Below are 18,503 nucleotides of genomic sequence, written 5' to 3'. Positions count from 1 at the left end.
AAGGAACAATTAGGCAAATTTCTGGAAAACTTAAGAAGTAGAAGAGAACAGAATAAGAGTAAGATGTAATTAAACACTTCAGACATTTCAGGACAGAAAAACATTCATGAGAAGGCCATGGTTGAGTCATTTTCCTGCAGCTTTCAGAACAATCTGACTTCATTTACTTGACTGCTGTGTAGGGTTAAAAGAGAAAGGCAATGAAGGGTTAGGAGACGTTTAGTTGGAATCACCATGCTCCACAATTCACAGCTTTGGAGGACCACAGATACCTGCTCCAGTAAGTCAAGTTAGTATCCAGCAGATCCCAAGGCAGGGGTATCTGGGCACATCAGTGACAACATGTACATATAACATATCCAGAACCATCTGTGAGGGCCAAGGGAGTGAATCTAAATTTCTATACCTATTACCTTCATTTGCTCCATTGAGACCCTATTCAAATGTTACTTATAAGGGTTTATGTTCTTAGCCCAATGATACATGAGTTAATGGCTGAAATAATTTGGCTGACTAGATTTGCCTCCTCATTCTTCAATGCCTAATCTAGTTCTTTAGGCAAGGAGTTGGTCATCTTTCAGGATATAACTTGTACCATCACCCATTTTATTACTTTCTCCTAAGGATTTCTCTGGTGACGGTGGCACCTTAAACTAAGGCTCAATTTTTTTATTTAACTTAGTTGAGAGGTTTCGCAGGCCATGGACAAGCAATAATGGGATAAATGAGAGGGGCTCAGAGGAGCTATGTCCATAGTATGCAGCAAGGAGCATTAATGGGAAGGCAAATGGGCCCTCAAATCTATTCCTCTCCCTATGGCCTGTTGCCCTGATTCTTTTACTAATTTCTTTTACTTCTTTATTGAATTTATTGGGATGACATGGGTTAATAAAATTATATAGATTTCAGGTGTATAATTCTGTAATACATCATCTGTATATTGTATTGTGTGTTCACCAGCCCAAGTCATGATCCTTTTACTATTATAAACTTGCAGATGTCTATTCTACCCTACTGTTGAGTGCTGATAGTGGACAGAGCAGACATTTTTATTTTTATTGCCTTTGTTATTTGTTTTTATAAGAGCTAAACTTTGGCTCTTTGGTGACTCTAGTGTGATAAGAAGCATGTTGATTCCTCCCTGGAAAACACTTTTTTGACTCACAGGAACTCTGTTTACTATAGCCATTACCTTTTATTTATGTTTGTCAGTCGCTGGGCAGCTAACTAGACTGTGGCATATGGATCCCCGAAGGCAAAGAGAAAGACTGCAACTGCTGTTTGCTGCCTGAAAAGGAGTTCATATTTATGATTTCCCTTACCTCACATTGTGAGTTTAAATGTGGCAATTTTCGAGCTGGGAAAACAATTTCCATTAACAGATCCCGGAAATGCACTAATGGACTCTGGGCTTGATAGCACACAAAGGGCATCAATTGGCCACGAACTTTTTCCTCAGGGAAGTTCAATGTGGGGATATACAGCCACTCCTGAGGCTTCACGACCCTTCCTTCTCTCCCACCTTCCCATTGTAGGGGAATATAGCTGGAAAGACTCATAGTAGGAGAGGGAAGGATGTAAGGGCAGGGAAAAAGGGGAATGGCACTGGAAGGGATAAGGAGCCATTGGAAAGGAGAAGAAAGTCTGGGTTACCAAGTTCTTAATTCTGATTTTTGCTGTGAGCTATCAAACTGCTTTCCTGTCTTTAAAAATTAAACCTCTAGTGTTTGCTCCTCTCAGACACAAGATACTGTTTGGGGCCAATAGTGTGAAGAGGTGTTTGGAGAAAGTAGGTAATCCTCATGGAATAAGCCCCACAACAATGTGGGAAAAGTTTATGTATGTCCTATATTGGCGGGCTCATAATCTCACTATCAGATAAAAAAAAGGGGGCTGCCTGAAAGGCATTATATTAAATTTTACCTCTAAATATTCCCCTCCCTGGGTGATCCTCTAAACTTGAGCTCTGATCCCTTATGCTATAATGTTGTTCTAGTTGATTGCTGGGTTGGCTGGGTCTCCACAAAGAGATTGTCAGTTCCCCAGAGCATTGATGATGGTTTCTGTATTTTCTGACCCCCCTCCCAACAACATTTGGTATAAGATATTCCATGCAATATAAGAACTTAAGAAATACTTTTATTTTTTTTTAATGAATGGATCAAATCTAAATGCAATGTCACCTTAGGTGTCTCTAACTCAGCTATTTGGCAAGCTTACCTACCTGAAACATAATGAAAAAGGACCAGAAAGTGTGAAATTGTAGGATGATTGTTGTAGTTAACAATTATTTCACTGAGGGCTTATTATGGGGGAGGCATCGTATTAAGTACTATGCAAGCTTTATTTCATTTAATCCTCACGTCCCGATTTGGTTGTCTTGTTATTACTATTTCCATTCCAAAGACAAATATAAACCTTGACTGAGGTTCTAACCCACATCTGTGTGATTGAAGCCAATCGACATAACCCCTGCGATTTCCAGCTTTCCAAAGACAGGGCACTGTGTGCATTGACATGTCCCCTCTAGCGCTCACTTAGGTCCTTCCCTTCCACTCACTCAGTCCTATTAAAAAACTTACTTTGTCTTTACTATTAATAAAAAGCCAATTTGGATAGAAAACAAACAAAAGAAACTGACTTTGCACACAGCAAGGATCTCTATTCTCCAAGCCCACAGCTAAGGCAGCAAATGAGAAAAGTCTTATCACAGTCCATTTTATAAGATACTAATTTTGCAATTTGACTATAAGGAAGGGGCCAAAGCAGTTTTTGTTGTTGTTGTTAATCCTCACCCTTGGATATTTTTCCATTGATTTTTAGAAAGCATGGAAGGGAGAGGGAGAGACACAGAGAGAAAGAAACATCAATGAGAGAGAGACACATTGGGTGGGTTGCCTCCCACATGAGCCTCCAACAGGACCGGGGATTGGGCCTGCAACCGAGGTACATGCCCTAGACCCAGAATCGAAATTGGAACCTTCAGTCATAGGGCTGATGCTCTATTCACTGAGCAAAACTGGCTAGGGCCCTCTCCTTTCCCTCCCTCCCCCTCTCTTCCTCTCTCCCTCCCTCTCTCTTTCTCTCTGAAGACAAAAATGATGGTTCTAGAAAAATGGTAGCCTGGGCCTATTCTGGTTCTGGCAAAGTGCCCTATAGATATGTACCCTCTGGAAGATTCCCTGTTTTGGAAGCCAGCTTCTGTTCCAGCTGCCTGCAGTGTGGGGATCAAATGAGGTGACCGATGTGAAAATGCTTTGAGGTTAAACTCTGGACAAATGCAGGTGGCTGGATTGGAAGCACCACTGAAGGTACACCTCTGTGTTGGCAAATGCCCTACCTGGCACACTTTGCCACTTTGTGCAACCCTATGCATTTGAAAAGCTCTAATACATGTTGTTCTCTGCAAGTTCCCACGTAATGACCCAGGCAGAATGGATGAGGGCTTTCTTTGCCATACTTGCATGCCCTGTAACAGCAAACTCATCACTCCATTAGCCGTCATCAGCTCCTCCAACCAGAGAGCTCTTCAGTGGCAGAGCCCTTTTGCCAGCACCATAGGTAACACTGTAGCTGCTTGATCAATGCTGTTGATTGAAGGAGTGGTTTTAAATTTCTGAAATGTATGTTGTACAACAGGGGTTACTTAATCTCCCAGAAATTGCACACTAGTTTTACATATATGATACACATTTCTGGCCCTGTAACTTTCTTTGGGGCTAAGATCCCTGATAGAGCCCAGAGAACTGAATGGGGATCTGAAGTCTGGCTCCTCCAACAGGCGTGCTACAGAAAGCATTCCAGAGGCACCTTTGATCCCCAGCCTGGCCCATACTGTGAGAAGCAGGTGTCAGCAGTTCATTTGCAACCCCATCTGATCCTGTAATGTAGAACCTTTTGCCAGCAACAGCAGGCACATGGGTTTGTGTCAGACACCTTGGAGGTGCTTGTCAAAAGATAATGGAGAGAATGAATGAAACTCTCCCCACAATTAACGCAGGGAGTGAAAACAACATTCAGGGCGAGAGCCAGCCCACTGGTTTCATCTCAGCCACCTCTGGTTCATGAAAGGAAGAAAAGCTGGGCCAATTCTATAGACTGGGCACCAAAAAGCAGATGTCAATGTGAACAGAATGCTGGGCAGGCCAGCAGGACCATTATTTTCTTGTGGATTTAAAAATACACAGGGTCATAATGTTGGAGAATTATCTCCTCCAGTGGTAGAGACTGGCTCCTGAGGAAGACAAAGAAGCTCCCAGGCCTTCCACCCCACCTGAACTTGTCTCTAGGTTGCACTGTCCTTCCTTCCCCTTTACTCTACCACCTCCAGCCCCTCAGCAATTGCTTTAGTAGCTCCACTTGTATCTGGTTTATTTTCTAATGGAATTCCACGAGAGATTTTGTTTGATAGAATGATTTCCTGCTGAAAATGGCAATAACAAGATTGAAAAAGCATACATGAATTCTTTTCACTTTATCTGTATGTCTGCTATTTCTTTGACCTGAAACACCTTCCTCCCTATCTTTCTTATATTCTCCCCACTAGTTTAAGGCCCTGCTCAGGACTGCTGCTTCCTCCTGGAGGACTTCCTAGAACTCATGTCCTGGGGAAAGGCAAGATATTAACCCAACTTGCATGGTTGTCCTAGTGTGCCTTGCTTATCTATTTATTTATCTATGATTTGTCTATCTTTATGGACTTCTTTGTATTAGTGTTAGTTGTTACTAGCTTATGTTTTCTCTTTTTTCTTCTATCTTAATTGTGATCACTACTCAACAATTTAAATAGTTTACACAAAAATTGAGATTTCTAGTTTATTTTGAAAAAATGGAAAGGTCTGGCAATATGCCCATCTGGCGATATTAGACCAGACTGAGTGAAGGCTGCCCTTCTAGACAGGCATGCACTCTTGTTCATTGAGTCCCCATCCTTTCCTATCATCTCCCAGAGACTGTCTGGGAAGGTTTCCATTTATAGTCTAGTGTAGTGGATAACAGCATAGGCTCTGAAGCTGGACTCCTTGGGTTCAAATTCTGGCTCTGCCACTTACTAGCTGTGTGACCTTTGACTATTTAACCTCTCTGTGTCACTGATTCATTATCTATAAAATGAGGTTTTAATAGTACCTACTTCATTAGGTTCTTGTGAGTATTACATGAATTAGGAATGCATACAAGGACTTAGGGAGCCATGCATACAAAGACTTAGGAAACTTATATAGCAAGTTCTCGATAAATATTAACTACAATTATTATTTATAATAGTGTTTGCACTGTGATTTTGTTGCTTAGAGTACAGAAGTATTACCTTTACTCATGACTCTTAAAAATGAAGAAACCACAAAGGGGATTGCTCCTGGTCCACTTCACTCATTTTCTTTACCTGGGGGCATTTTAAGTTTTAGTCCCTGTATTAGATGATGAATCTTGGGAGTACCAAAGTCCTAATTTATTTGTCTTTGCTTTCCTTAAGAGTACTCACTTTGTACTATGCTTAAAATGTTGGTAGAATTAAATTGCAGAATCACGGTCATATACTTTCAGGCTGCCTTTAGGATAATGACCAGAGAGAAAACAAGTTAAGAGTCAGTTGTTTTAATTTGTGTTTCTCATATTTTTTGGTTCTCAAGTGAGGCTAGATTTGCCTGCATCCCCAGGAGATACTAGTCACACTGACCAGACACATCAACTGATTTGGTAATGTGCTCAGAAAGGTGCCATATATGTGGAAGGTGGTGGGGTAGAATCAGTACATGGGACAAACAGTGAATAGCAGTTTCCTACATGCTAAATATTCTGTCAGGTTCTGGGGACAGTTGGCCCTTGCTTCACTGAGCTGTACCTTGAAATATACGTTGAGAGAAAAAGGAACCAGTAAGAGGAAAGATACTGGAGTGGGGAAAAGTTGGGGTGTTTGTGGGCCACAAGGAGACTGCCTTGACTAGTGCTATGGACTTTTTAACGTTCCTTCAGAGGAATAAATTTAATTCCCATGGGAATAGAAAATGTGGTTGCTCTGGCCTCCTCCTCCTCCTCCTCCTCCTCCTCCTCCTCCTCCTCCTCCTCCTCCTCCTCCTCCTCCTCCTCCTCTATCTCTCTCTCTCCTTAATGTGTTGCTCTTCTGTTCGCAAGATTCTCAAAGAGGAATGGTAACAACAGAGCCCTAACAGGACTAAGTGCTCTTTTGTCCTTGCAATTTCACCAGGTTCCTCCAAAATAAATCTGAACCAAGGAGCTCCAGCCTCGCCTAGTAGTTCAAGAGGGAGTACTTTGGCTGTGGAGGCCACCTGGTGCCTCATTTTCCCTGATATCTTAAGGATGGCACCTTAAAAGGTGGCAAAAGCAATATGACTCCATTAACATAGAGGTTGGGATGTGCAAAGAATGAGGGTTTCAGAGTCAGGCTTTGTACTTAAACTCCAACCTGCAAATCACTTTAAGAACCTGGGCAGAGTGTCACCTCTCTGAATCATAGTTTCCTCACCTGAGAAGGAAATGAGAATGTGAGGGGAAGATTAATACTTGAATATATCTAGTGCATTGAATATATAGCATTGCCCAGCACACAGTAGGTGTGAAATGAATATGTCTCCCCTTCCCTACCCCCACACTTGTAGTACATCAGTCTCAAATGATCTTCTGTTCATTGTTGAAAGGAACCAAAAGCACTATGTACTAGAAGTTAAAATCTTTAGGGGTGTTTTGGTTCAACCTGTCACAGGTAAGCAGGGAACTGTAATGTTTATTGGATGTGCCCCTTTCCATGTTTAGGAATAGGGTAATGACTTCAGTCTGTGGTATGAGCCTGGTCATGCACAGAAGGACATATGTGCCCCACAGATACAAACAGCGCAAAAGGGAGGCAAGGATTCCCTAGGTAATTCAGGCAGAGCAGACTGAGAACCACTTCCCTGTGTGGACCTGGGTTTTCTTAATTATATATTGGTAGCACTAAATAAGATTGTGTGTGTGTGTGTGTGTGTGTGTGTGTGTGTGTGTGTGTGTGTGTGTGTGTGTGGTGGGATAAGTAAATGATCTTTATTCTCCCAATAACCATTCCTTTATCACGACTGCCCTCCTTACATCCTTGAGAAGGCATTCTTGCCTAATGGTTGAGAAGAGGTCCTGGAATCAGGCTGCCTGGGTTGAAAGTCCAGCTCCCCCACTTCCATGCCAGGTAATCCTGGCCAAATGCTGGAATCTTTCTGCACTTTAGTCTGAACTGTACGCTCAAGATGAAAACAGTACCACCTTCACAGCCTTGTCGTCAGTATTACATAAGCTAATGCACATCAAATACTTCATAGAAGTTCCTGGGATGAGTTGGTGCTTGATAAATAGGTTTTGTTAACAGTAAGTCTTATCATCACCACCCCTACATATGCTAAATTAAGTCCTTGTCACCCCCACCCCATCCCCACCTGGACTTTTGTATGGGGCTGTGGTGCGGGTCTCCCAGGAGGCTTTCTCTCTAATCTCTTCCGTGTGTCCTGACCTGAGAAGCTTCTGTATTGATGCAGCTCTCCTCCTTTGGCAAACCTCCAGTCTCTATTCAAACACACACACTCACACACTCTCTTTTTCTGCTTCCCTCCTCTTTTATTTCTCTCTCCTGTCATCCCCCCTCTTCCTTTCTTTCCAGCTCTTCTGAGGATGCAGGCAAATCTAGCCTTACTGCTCAGAAGGCTTTGCCTCTCTGATCAGGCCCGACCTCGGTCATAGGGTTCATGGGGTTACCATGACAACAAGCATCCCTGGCTACCCATCAGGATGCAAGGACCAATTGAAAAGAACTGTCATTTTCCTGGGACATACTGCATTTATTCTCAGCAGCGTGCCCTGAACCAGTACTATACTATGGGGAGAGGGTGAGAGGGAGGGAGAGAAAGAAATATCAGGGTTTTATATATTTTTAGTGTGTTCTCTGTGGGGGAGGACCACAAATTGTTCTCAGAAACAGACATTTTATTTCTAATGCAGCCAGTGTGGGGGGCTGAGGGTGGGGCTCATGTGCATTTCTGATGAACACAATTGGTTTCACAAAGAAGAAAAAATGAGTTATTTGGCTCAAAAGTGTTTTTTGGTAGGTCTAATGGAAGGAGGATGGGATGGCAGATTATCATTGAGTACCCTCTGTGACAAGCACATTATGCTATTTTTTCAAAACTCAATGCGACTGCAGTGAGTTATTATTATTCCAATTTTACAGAAAAGAAAACAGAGGTTCATAAAGTTACAGTGGCTTATCAAGCGAGGGCAAACTGCTGGTGGAGTAATGGCCCTTGAACTCGAATTAAGGTTGTTTGACTCCAAAGATTATCATTTCGACACCATTCAATACAGTTTCCCTATAACACTCCCATCCTCCTGGTCCTTGCCAGAATCAGTTTACACCTGGTCAGGTTTTAGGGAGGAGCACGAAAGTATCAGAATGCTCACATAACAGACTTTCCCAAACTGCTAAGTCTTAAAGGCTGTGACTGGTGACAAACAGAGCCACTTCTGCCATCTGTCCCCATCCTATTATGGCCTGTTGTAACCACATTCATTATCTCCTACAAAAAGACCACAACAGCTTTCTAAATAGCCTCCCTGCCTGTGATCCTCCCCTCTCTGATTCTTGTTGCAAACCACTGCCAAGATAATCTTCAGGAGCCTGTCTGATCATATTCCCTGTAAGTCAATGGCCTTCAGTGACCCCTACTGACATCAAATCAAACATACAGAGACATATGAAGTGCTTCACAGTTTGACCACAACCAATCACTCTTACTTATTAGTGCCTTCTCTAGTTAAAGAGGAGCTCTCGTGGTCCCTGAAAACAAGCAGTATGTTTTCCCATTTCTGTGTTTACTTTTCTCCATCCCCTGCATCTGGAAGACCCGCTCCCTGCTTCTCATCTATCACAATTCTTCGGGGCCTATCATGGATGTTACCCCTGCCACAAAATCTTCGCAAATCCTCCCTTTCAAATGTTGGCTCTCTTCCTCTTGCGTATTTCTGACTGTTACAGCATTGGGTAGAATAATAGGTACCTATGTAATTCTGCTCATGAACTGTACTTGCTTATACATCATTTAGGGGTGGGGATTGCACCTCTGTCACCACGGTTGCCTACGCATTGTGCATGGTGCTTTGTGTGGAGAAGGATTCAGAAGAATCTGTGAAGCTGAGGCAGCGGGTCTCAGACCCTCCTGGGTGCCCATCACCCATTAAGCTGCAGGATCACATTGCCCTGTGCTCCTGTCCCCTTGGCCCATACGTCTGGCATGGATAAGACACGTGACAGAAGACAAATATGTCATGATCACAGAGACCAGAGAAGATTCCATGTAACACAGTCACAGTTAAAGACCACACTTGGACCAATGTCTTGCTTAGGGCATAACTCTTAGCAAACCCATGAAATTCTTGGTAGATGGTTTGTGAAGGAGAATCCTTAGTTGAGATTTTCACTTAGGTCCATCTGGGGTGGATTCCTTCTTGGGTTGGAATGAGAAAACCCATGCCCCCGTACTTAGGAAGTTTGAACACACTGTCTCTAACTGAAGGGAGTATACATCATCATCATAATAAAAAAAGGCTTCAGTTCAGACCAGCAGATAAATTTAGTTGCCAAAAAAAGGGCCAATAGATCATAATTAGTGGATTTACCAATTGCTTTTCCCTAGTGACCGGCATTGGCTGCGTAGGTCTTTATCCACAACATAAGGGCTTGGAAACATAACTTAGCCCCTTGCCCAACCCCAAACATGCAGTGACAGCCAACAAACAGCATCTGTTTCAAAGAAACACCACCTGTCCAAATGGAAAATCAAGCACCGGACCACCTCGCTTCATCAGAGTATTTGTTTCCAGAGCAGAAGAGACAACCCCCGCCCCTCATAAAACAACACTCCATTCTGTCACTAATAGCCTTTTAACACTCTGTAGGGACCATGGCCTGACTTCTGCCAAGTAGACTTGGCAAGTTTTAGAGGAACATTTGGGTTTTATATATCAGCATTCTGACCTTCTGAAGGGGACATGCTGGGTAATCTTCCTTAGAGGAATGTGGAGCTTGTTCTGGGCAGGACAGAAGGAGTAAATGCCCACAGGTGTGTGTGCATGGAGTGTGGTGTCGTCTGGCTTTATGGAGAGTAAGTGGTGGAGGAGGACTGCCAGGAAGGTGCCTTTTTTTTTTCTTTTTGATTTGGGTAGTATGGACATTTATTATTATTATTTTGTTTTTACATTTAAAAAAGTTAAATTTATTGGGGTGACATTGGTTAATAAAATTATATAGGTTTCAAGTGTGCACTTCCATAATATATCATCTGTATATTGTATTGTGTGTTCACTACCCCAAGTCAAGTCTCATTTCATCACCGTTTATTCTCCCTTTACCCTTTTTTACCTCCCCGCAACCCTCCTTTCCATATGTTAATCACCATACTGTTGTCTGTGTCTATGAATTTTTTCTTTTATTTTTCTAAATCCCTTCACCTTTTTTACCCAGCCCCTCAGCAGCTCTCCCCCCTGACAGCTGTCAGTCTGTTCTCTGTATTTATGAGTCTGATTCTATATTTTGTTTGTTAGTTAATTTTGTTCATCAGATTGCATATATAAGTGAAATCATATTGTATTTGTCTTTCTCTGACTGGCTTATTTCACTTAACATAATACTCTCCAGGTCCATCTATGCTGTTGCAAAAGGTAAGATTTCCTTGCTCTTTTATGACCAAGTAGTATTCCATTGTGTAAATGTACCATAGCATTTTTATCTACTCATCTATTGATGGCACTTGGGCTGCTTCCAAATCTTGGCTATTATAAATAACACTGCAGTGAACATAGGGGTGCATATATTCTTTTGAATTCGTCTTTTGTGTTTCTTCAGATATATTGCCAGAAGTAGAATCGCTGGGTCATAACGCAGTCCATTTTTAATTTTTTGAGATAACTCCATACTGCTTTCCACAGTAGCTGCCCGAATCTACCTTCCCCCCAATAGTACACAAGGGTTCCCTTTTCTCCACATGCTTGCCAACACTTGTTGTTTATTTATTCATGATAGACATCCTGGCAGGTGTGTGGTGATATCTCATTGTGGTTTTAATTTGTATTTCTCTGATGATTAGTTGTGCATTTTTCATGTTTATCGGCCATCTGTAAGTTTTTTGTTTGTTTGTTTTTTTGAGAAGTGTCTATTCAGGTCCTTTGCCCATTTTTTATTTGGATTTTTTTGGGGGTTGAATTTTATAAGTTCTTTATAAATTTTGAATACGAGCCCCTTATCATATGTATCATTGATGAATATGTTCTCCCATTCAGTGGGTTGTCTTTTCATTTTGTTGATGGTTTCCTTTGCAAAAACTTTTTAGTTTGATGTAGTCCCATTTGTTTATATTTTTTGTTTTCTTTTCCTGAGGTGATATATCAGAAAAAAAATATTGCTACAAGAAATGTCCAAGATTTTACTGCCTATGTTTTTTTCTAGGATTTTTATAATTTTGAGTCTAACATTAAGTCTTTAATCCATTTTAGGTTTATTGTTATGTATGGTGTAAGAAGGTGGTCTAGTTTCCTTTTTTGCACGTATCTGTCCAATTTTCCAAACACCATCTATTGAATAAATTACCTTTACCCCATTATATATTCTTGCCTCCTTTGTCAAATATTAATAAACCATAAAGGCATGGGTTTATTTCTGGGCTCTCTATTCTGTTTATAATGCCAGTATGATGCTGTTTTGATTACTATGGACTTGTAGTATAGTTTGATATCAGGTAGCAAGATTCTTCCACTTGGTTATTCTTTCTCTAGGTTGCTGTATCTTCTTTAATTTCTTTCTCAGTGTCTTATAATTTTCTGAGTATAGGTCTTTTATATCTTTGGTTAAATTTATTCCTAGGTATTTTCTTTTATTTGATACAATTGCAAATGGGATTTTTTCTTAGTTTCCTTCTAATAGTTCATTGTTGGTATATAGAAATACAATTGATTTCTGATTATTAACTTTGTTTCCTGCTACTTTACTAAATTCATTGATCAGTTCTAGTAGATTTTGTTGGGATTTTTAGATGTCTCTTATGTCCAGTATCATGTCATCTGCAAATAATAACCATTTTACTTTTTCTTTACAATTTGGATGTCTTTTATTTCTTCTTCATGTCTGATTGCTCTTCCTGGCTCTGGGGCACTGGGCTGGAATCCTGGCTTGGGATTGAGACCACAAGCTTCTCAGGCAGAACCTTTGCAGCTGAGATTTCCCTCTGGCATCTCAGCCACTGCCCATGAGAGCAGGGCCAGCCCTTTGTACATCTCCGCCCTTCCTACCAGTCTCCCTATGGCTTCTTTGGTAAATTCTTGGTTGTAAGACTTCTCTTCAGCTAGTTTTCAGTTGGTTATTCAGGTTTCTTCCTCCATATTTTAATCGTAATTTCAGTTTGGTTCTGAGAGGAGGTGAGTGTAACATCCACCTGCTCTGCCACCATCATGGATCCTAGGGAGATCTTTTCTTGATGGAGGCACAAGCATTGAGTCTGGAGCACATCTGCCTTTGAGGGCTGCAAATGCCCCACCTTTTCCAGGGCAGAAGAAAAGTTTGTGACAAGCCCTGTGGTGTACTGAAGCACCTTTCTGTAGACATTTATAAAGCGTTTGAAGCTTTTTGAGAGGCTGATAAGCCTTTAGAAAGGTATTTTCTATAATCCTCAATAATTTAGAGACAAATTGGTTTCCTCTGCCAGATAGTCTTTAAGCTCATATCAGTCCTCTTTCAATGGGATCAGAAGAAACACATACTGACCTTGGACTCCTCTTACATTCCACCTCTGTCATGCAGAGGGGCCTCCTGAGGTCAAATCAATGGATCCAAATTTCCTGGAGCAGGCATGAGTGTGTGGCATTTGGTTTGCCATGACTCTTTGGTATTCAACCATGCATTGGGGAAACGGAACAATTTGGGGCATGTGAGGCAGAAGTATGATGAAAACCTGCCTGGAGAGTGTGTGTGTCGATTTGGGGAGGGGTTGCTCATATTTTCTGTAACCATTTTGAAATGGTATGTTTGATGGAACCTCTACATTATTGGTGTCTAGATTCCTTTTAATGCAGAAATCAGAAGGAAAATCCCATAGAGAGGAGAAGAAAATTCCCAGGCCAGAAACTGATGGTCCTCTCAGGATAAGCATTACTCTTCGGTTTTTTAGTCTGGAAGCCCCATAGCAATCATAGATGTTGCCACTGGCGAGAAAGGAGCACTGGGAGTAGCTGGGAGCTTGTGGGCCTCAGTTGGATATTCTTGATTTGCACATCAATCATCAGTGGTCTATATTTGGGATATGTTTCTTACGTTTCCCTTTCTCTTTCTTACTCAAAATCAATAAATGGCTTGTTTTATTTTACAGTTATACAAGCAGTATGATTAGGTTTTTCTTTGTTACAGAGTTGAATTATTTTCAACATTTATCCCAGAAAGAATATTTGGGCATGCAAACCCCATAAAAGCTATGTTATCACCCAAAGAAGTGGTATTCAAAGAAGTGGTGTGGCCCAGCTAGCATGGTTCAGTGGTTGAACATCAACCTATGAACAAGGAGGTCATGGTTCAATTCCAAGTTAGGGCATATGCCCAGGCTCCTTCTTCAGTATGGGGCGTGCAGGAGGCAGCCAATTAATGATTCTCTCTCATCATTGATGTTTCTATCTCTCTTGCTCCCTCTCCCTTCCTCTCTGAAATCAATAAAAATATATATTTTTTTAAAAAAGAAGTGGTGTGTTTAAATGAGCATCCACTAACTCTTATTAATCACTCACATCTCAGCTTGAAAAAAGCACCTTTGGAAAATTCCTCTTTTCTACATCCTACCCATTCTGCCCACCAGATTGGACCTTGTTATCTCTGGTTATATTTGGAATCTTCTCTTTCTTGTTCTACAGTTTCAATCAAATCAGTTGCTGATTTTCATTGATTTATCCTACTTGGACCTCTTAATTTTTAATGTGAGCATTTATGTTTTCCATAAATTTTAGAAAATTCTCTTCAAATATTGCTCCAAATAACACATGGGAGTTTCCCCCCCACTTCCTCTTTCATGTATCTTAACCTTTTTGTTATATTTTTGTCATGAATCATCTATATATATAAAAGCCTTTTTGTCATGAATCATCTATATATATAAAAGCCTAAGCGACCATTACAACAGAATGATTGGAAAGACCAGTCGACCAGTTGCTATGATTTGCACTGACCATGAGGGGGTAGATGCTACATGCAGGAGCTGCCCCCTGGTGGTCAGTGCACTCCCACAAGGGAAGCACCACTCATCCAGAAGCTGGTCTCACGGCTGGTGGGTGCAGCTGCACGGGCGAGAGCCTGTCCTGACTCCTCAGCAACAGTGGCGAAAGGTGCAGCGGGCCTGGATGAGCTCCAGCAGCATGGCACTTGGTGCACTGCTACATCCCTTGAGGGGTCCCGGATTGCGAGAGGGTGCAGGCCAGGCTGTGGGACCCCCCATGCATGAATCTATGCACTGGGCCTCTAGTTAAACAATAATCATCTGTTTAATGCCTCTCTTCCTTTCAAGAATGTACTTCCATCAGGACTGGCACTATGTCTGTCTTGTTCAATACTGTCACTCTAGCTCCTAGCCAACTGCCTAGAACATTGTAGAGCTCAATGAAGTGGAGGCAGGTGGCCCTGGATGTTGGTTGTGTCAAATAGATTAGGAATCCCTCTCTACCCTTTTGCAAATTTTAAACACTCCTCACCTTTTCCTTGAACACTAGCCTTCCCTAAAGTGAATTAATCCCTCTGTAATTGATATAATGTCTCACAAGTGACTTCATACTGTACTCTTCAGTTACCTTCTGTATAGATTATCCCATTTGAATTCACAATCACCTTGGACCTGGGTAGGGCTGGGATGATTATCCTGTTTTTACAGATGAGGAAACTGAACGTAGGGGAGATGATGTGTCTTATCTTCTGTAAGACAATCACTAGTAATTCTGTCGTAATGAACATCAGAGCTTCTTTATGTGAAAGTGAAGTCCACTTTGCTTCTTTACTGAACTTCCTTTTTTTTTTTTACTAAAGAAATCAGTATCTAGGAAAGAATTGATGCTATTATTCATTTGGTATTATTTTGATTTGCATGGGACTCAGACTACTTGATTTTTCATTTGGACAGTGTGTTTATGTTTCTCTTGAGACAAACATTACAAACCACCTCTGTCAAAGAATCCAGGTTTCTGGCAAACTCTGTTTGTGGCCTAGTTGAATACAGGGGTGTCTGGCAAAGGATGGTGTGTTATAGACCACACGACAGAAACACAAGGTTTATCGATGTTTAACACACTTGGAGGGGTAAGGCGAGGCATGGGGAAGAACACAGAGGCAGCGACAGTCATAGCAAGCTGAGGCCCCCGGGTCAATTTCCAACCTCAGGGCTGAAGATCTTGGGTGCCTGGAGTCTTCCAGGCCCACTGGTGTCCAAGAAGAGCTCTTTCGAAAGCTTGCATGGTGCCATTGGAGCCGCGTGGCAGACAGAGCAACTTCATTCCTGAGATAGGAAGGGGAGGGGGCATACCAAGGAAGCAAATCTTGGCTACTTACCTCAGGGCGGACCCCTTGGGTGTCGCAATGCCATAGCCTTTGGAATCCAAGTTACCTCCCACCTTCATGGTGTCACAGGGTTTCCGCTGCTCAATGTACTCATTCATGGTGGACTCCAGAAGGTAGGCGTATTTGCCTTTGGATTTCCTCACTCGTATCATCCCCTCCTCCGTGGTCCGCACAAACACTGATGGTTCTGCTGACTTCATATATGTCCACATCTTCTCAAACACTGCAATTTTAGACCTCTGGCAGAAGACAGGAACAAAACGAAATAAGGGCTGGATGTGCTTGGAATTGAGGTTGGCACACACACTAATGAAGAGCTGAGTGTAACTTGATCACACATTCATGAGTGAGATTAGCTCAGGAAGAAACAAATTATGAGTGATTGCAAAATAAGAGACTCTAATTAGTACCAGTAGTTTTCAAAGTACAAATATCTTGCAAATACAGAACACACAGAATAGTTTAGAATCTTTTAATTACTGCTGAGTAATTATATTCCTGTTAAATATGGGGAGAGTTAAGAAACTGGGGCTCTGTCTTTTAAAGACATTAAAAAACCTATCTATTGTTCAGTAAGGCCACATTTATACAGCTTAGAAGAAGTAGAGAGCTGAATATCAGTGGGGTCTGATTTCATTATTGGATGACAACACTGAAGAATTTCAGGATCATGGCTGCCTATTGCCAGTCTTCCCATAATGTAAAACTTGCCCTCAGAATGTAAATTGTTGTCTGATAAAGCTAATAACTTGGGACCTAATATTGTCACCTGTTTATATTTTAAAAGCCTCTAAATCTAGCCAAATTGCTTTCCTCATTGCCTCCTGAACTCACTTGGGACTTTGCCTAAACTGTTTACTCCACTCGATGTGCTGGTTCTCACCTTTTCACACACCAGAACAAATCCTATGTACTCTGAGACCACCTCATTTCCATGGACAGCAGTTATCAGAGTCTACTGGGCACTGAAATTATGTGCAGAGATTGTAAATATGCAGATCCTCCTGCTCTAAAACTAGAGATACTGATTCAACAGGTCTGGGGTGGAGCCTAGAATAAATCTCTTTCAGCAGTGCCCTAGGTGAGGCTGTCCCATATGGCTTGTGTGACCCTTGCCTTGATAAAGTAAGGACACAATGTCTAGTATTCACTGGATGGCCAAGATAGACTGCTAGGATAGCAAGTCATTCCTACTTGTGCACAGGTCTCAACTCTGTGGACACAACCAGAAGGGAGGGACAGTTTCCCTTTTGTGGGTCTTTCACAGAGTCTAACCTTGCACACAGTAGGCCCTTAGTCAGGATCCACGATCCAGGACCACAAATCAATTCTCTCATCTAATATGGTCTTTCTAAAGAGCATCATTTCCCCCAAAGGATAGATGTATTTTATGGATATTGGGGTCTGGCTTTTGAAAATGCTTTGTAAATGAACAAATTTTAAACATGTATAAGGGACTAGATTTATTAAAGAAAGTTATTACTATAAGCATGCACTCTATATAATCTGGTGGTTAATATATAGATTACAGATTTGTTAAGTATACAATTATCATTAAACATCTAAGAGGTCATTTTTCTTTGCACACAAATATCAGGTCTATTTCCTTGATCCCAACATCAAGTGTTGGCCAAATATTGATGTATAATTAAATTGCTGTTTGAACCAACTAATCTATAGAGATATTGGGGCTCAGGAAGATTCTAGGTCTCCATGGAAAATTAATGGAAATAGTTATGAAAATTTCAGGGAGGCATTTGATAGAGTGAGCCTTAAGTTTTCACAGTCTGTCTATAGTAATAAAAACATAATATGCTAATTAGACTGGACATCCTTCCGGATGTCCTTCTGGACGACCTGCCGAAACTGCAGTGGCAGGGGCTGAGGCAGAGGTAGCCACCACCACAGCGGGGGCCAAGCCCCTTGCATGAATTTCGTGCATTAGGCCTCTAGTAATGAGATAAACTAGATTATTTGTTTTACAGTATGGCTTGCAGTCTGGAAAGGACACTGGATTTGAGAGTGAGGAGCCTTGTGTTCTAGTCTTAGTTCCACTGTTAACCTTCCCTATCTCTTCCGGAGGACTTTGGGCAGGTAATCTTTAAGTCCTTTGCTAGCTGGAAAGATCTGATTCTTTATTTGAAGATACATCACTCAAGCAACAATATCAATGTGAGAAAGAGGAAAAAAGAAAAGAAAGGGAGTATTTCAAAGTTAGGGGAAGGAATACCCAGAATCAATCATAACATCTATAATACATTGAATAGTCTCTCAGAGGAAGAAGGGAAATGTATAAATTCAGCTGTGACCAGATTTTCAGATGATCTTCCAGGCACAAAACCAACAAAACACACAGCAGGGCAATTGCAAGATGCAATTTGACCTGACAGGATGGCCACAGCAGGGAAAGGGGCTGCTGACAGGGAGAGCTGAAGAGACCTCTGGGCAACGATATGCAGAAAATTAATATGTTCTCTCAGCCTCACCCTAGTGCTCCATGCACCAAGGCTGTGCTCACAGCTGTTCAGAGCAAACTATCAGGAAAATCTCATCTCCAGGAATTTGAAGGCAGCATGAGTGGCAGGGAAGATTGGAAGCATACTTGGGGTATTTGTTCTTGGATCTCTCCTATCATCTGCCACTACCGTAGCCCTTCACACATCTTAATTAAATTGTCGATGGAGGATTAAGTGACTCTGGGTTGGGGCTGCCAAGAAGCTCTAGGCTGCCATGGAGACTAGAAGCCAGGTTTTTCACAGTCTGTGGTAGAAGAATTCTTGTCTCACTATTCTCTCCTTCCTTCTGGGATGTTAGGCAATTATGTCTCCCTAACCACCAAATTTTGTCTCCCTACTTATCCTGGTTGGATAATTTTTCAAGGTCAGAGTCACAG

At 41.7% G+C, this 18,503-nt stretch overlaps 1 protein-coding gene across 3 annotated transcripts in view; it reads right to left on the bottom strand.

Moving 5' to 3' along the window:
* The window catches only part of GRIA1 (glutamate ionotropic receptor AMPA type subunit 1), a 281,311-nt gene that overhangs the window by 17,496 nt on the left and 245,312 nt on the right, over positions 1–18,503 (bottom strand). For all 3 annotated transcript variants that reach the window (XM_008152248.3, XM_008152247.3, XM_054717031.1), the window contains one exon: positions 15,602–15,849. In XM_008152248.3, the coding sequence (XP_008150470.1) occupies positions 15,602–15,849 (248 nt within the window). The remainder of the gene's footprint in view (positions 1–15,601; positions 15,850–18,503) is intronic.

Source organism: Eptesicus fuscus, chromosome 6, assembly GCF_027574615.1.
Source record: "Eptesicus fuscus isolate TK198812 chromosome 6, DD_ASM_mEF_20220401, whole genome shotgun sequence".
NCBI classification, from domain to species: domain Eukaryota; kingdom Metazoa; phylum Chordata; class Mammalia; order Chiroptera; family Vespertilionidae; genus Eptesicus; species Eptesicus fuscus.
The sequence above is the reverse complement of the archived record's forward strand: the minus strand, read 5'-3'. Positions and strand labels throughout refer to the sequence as shown.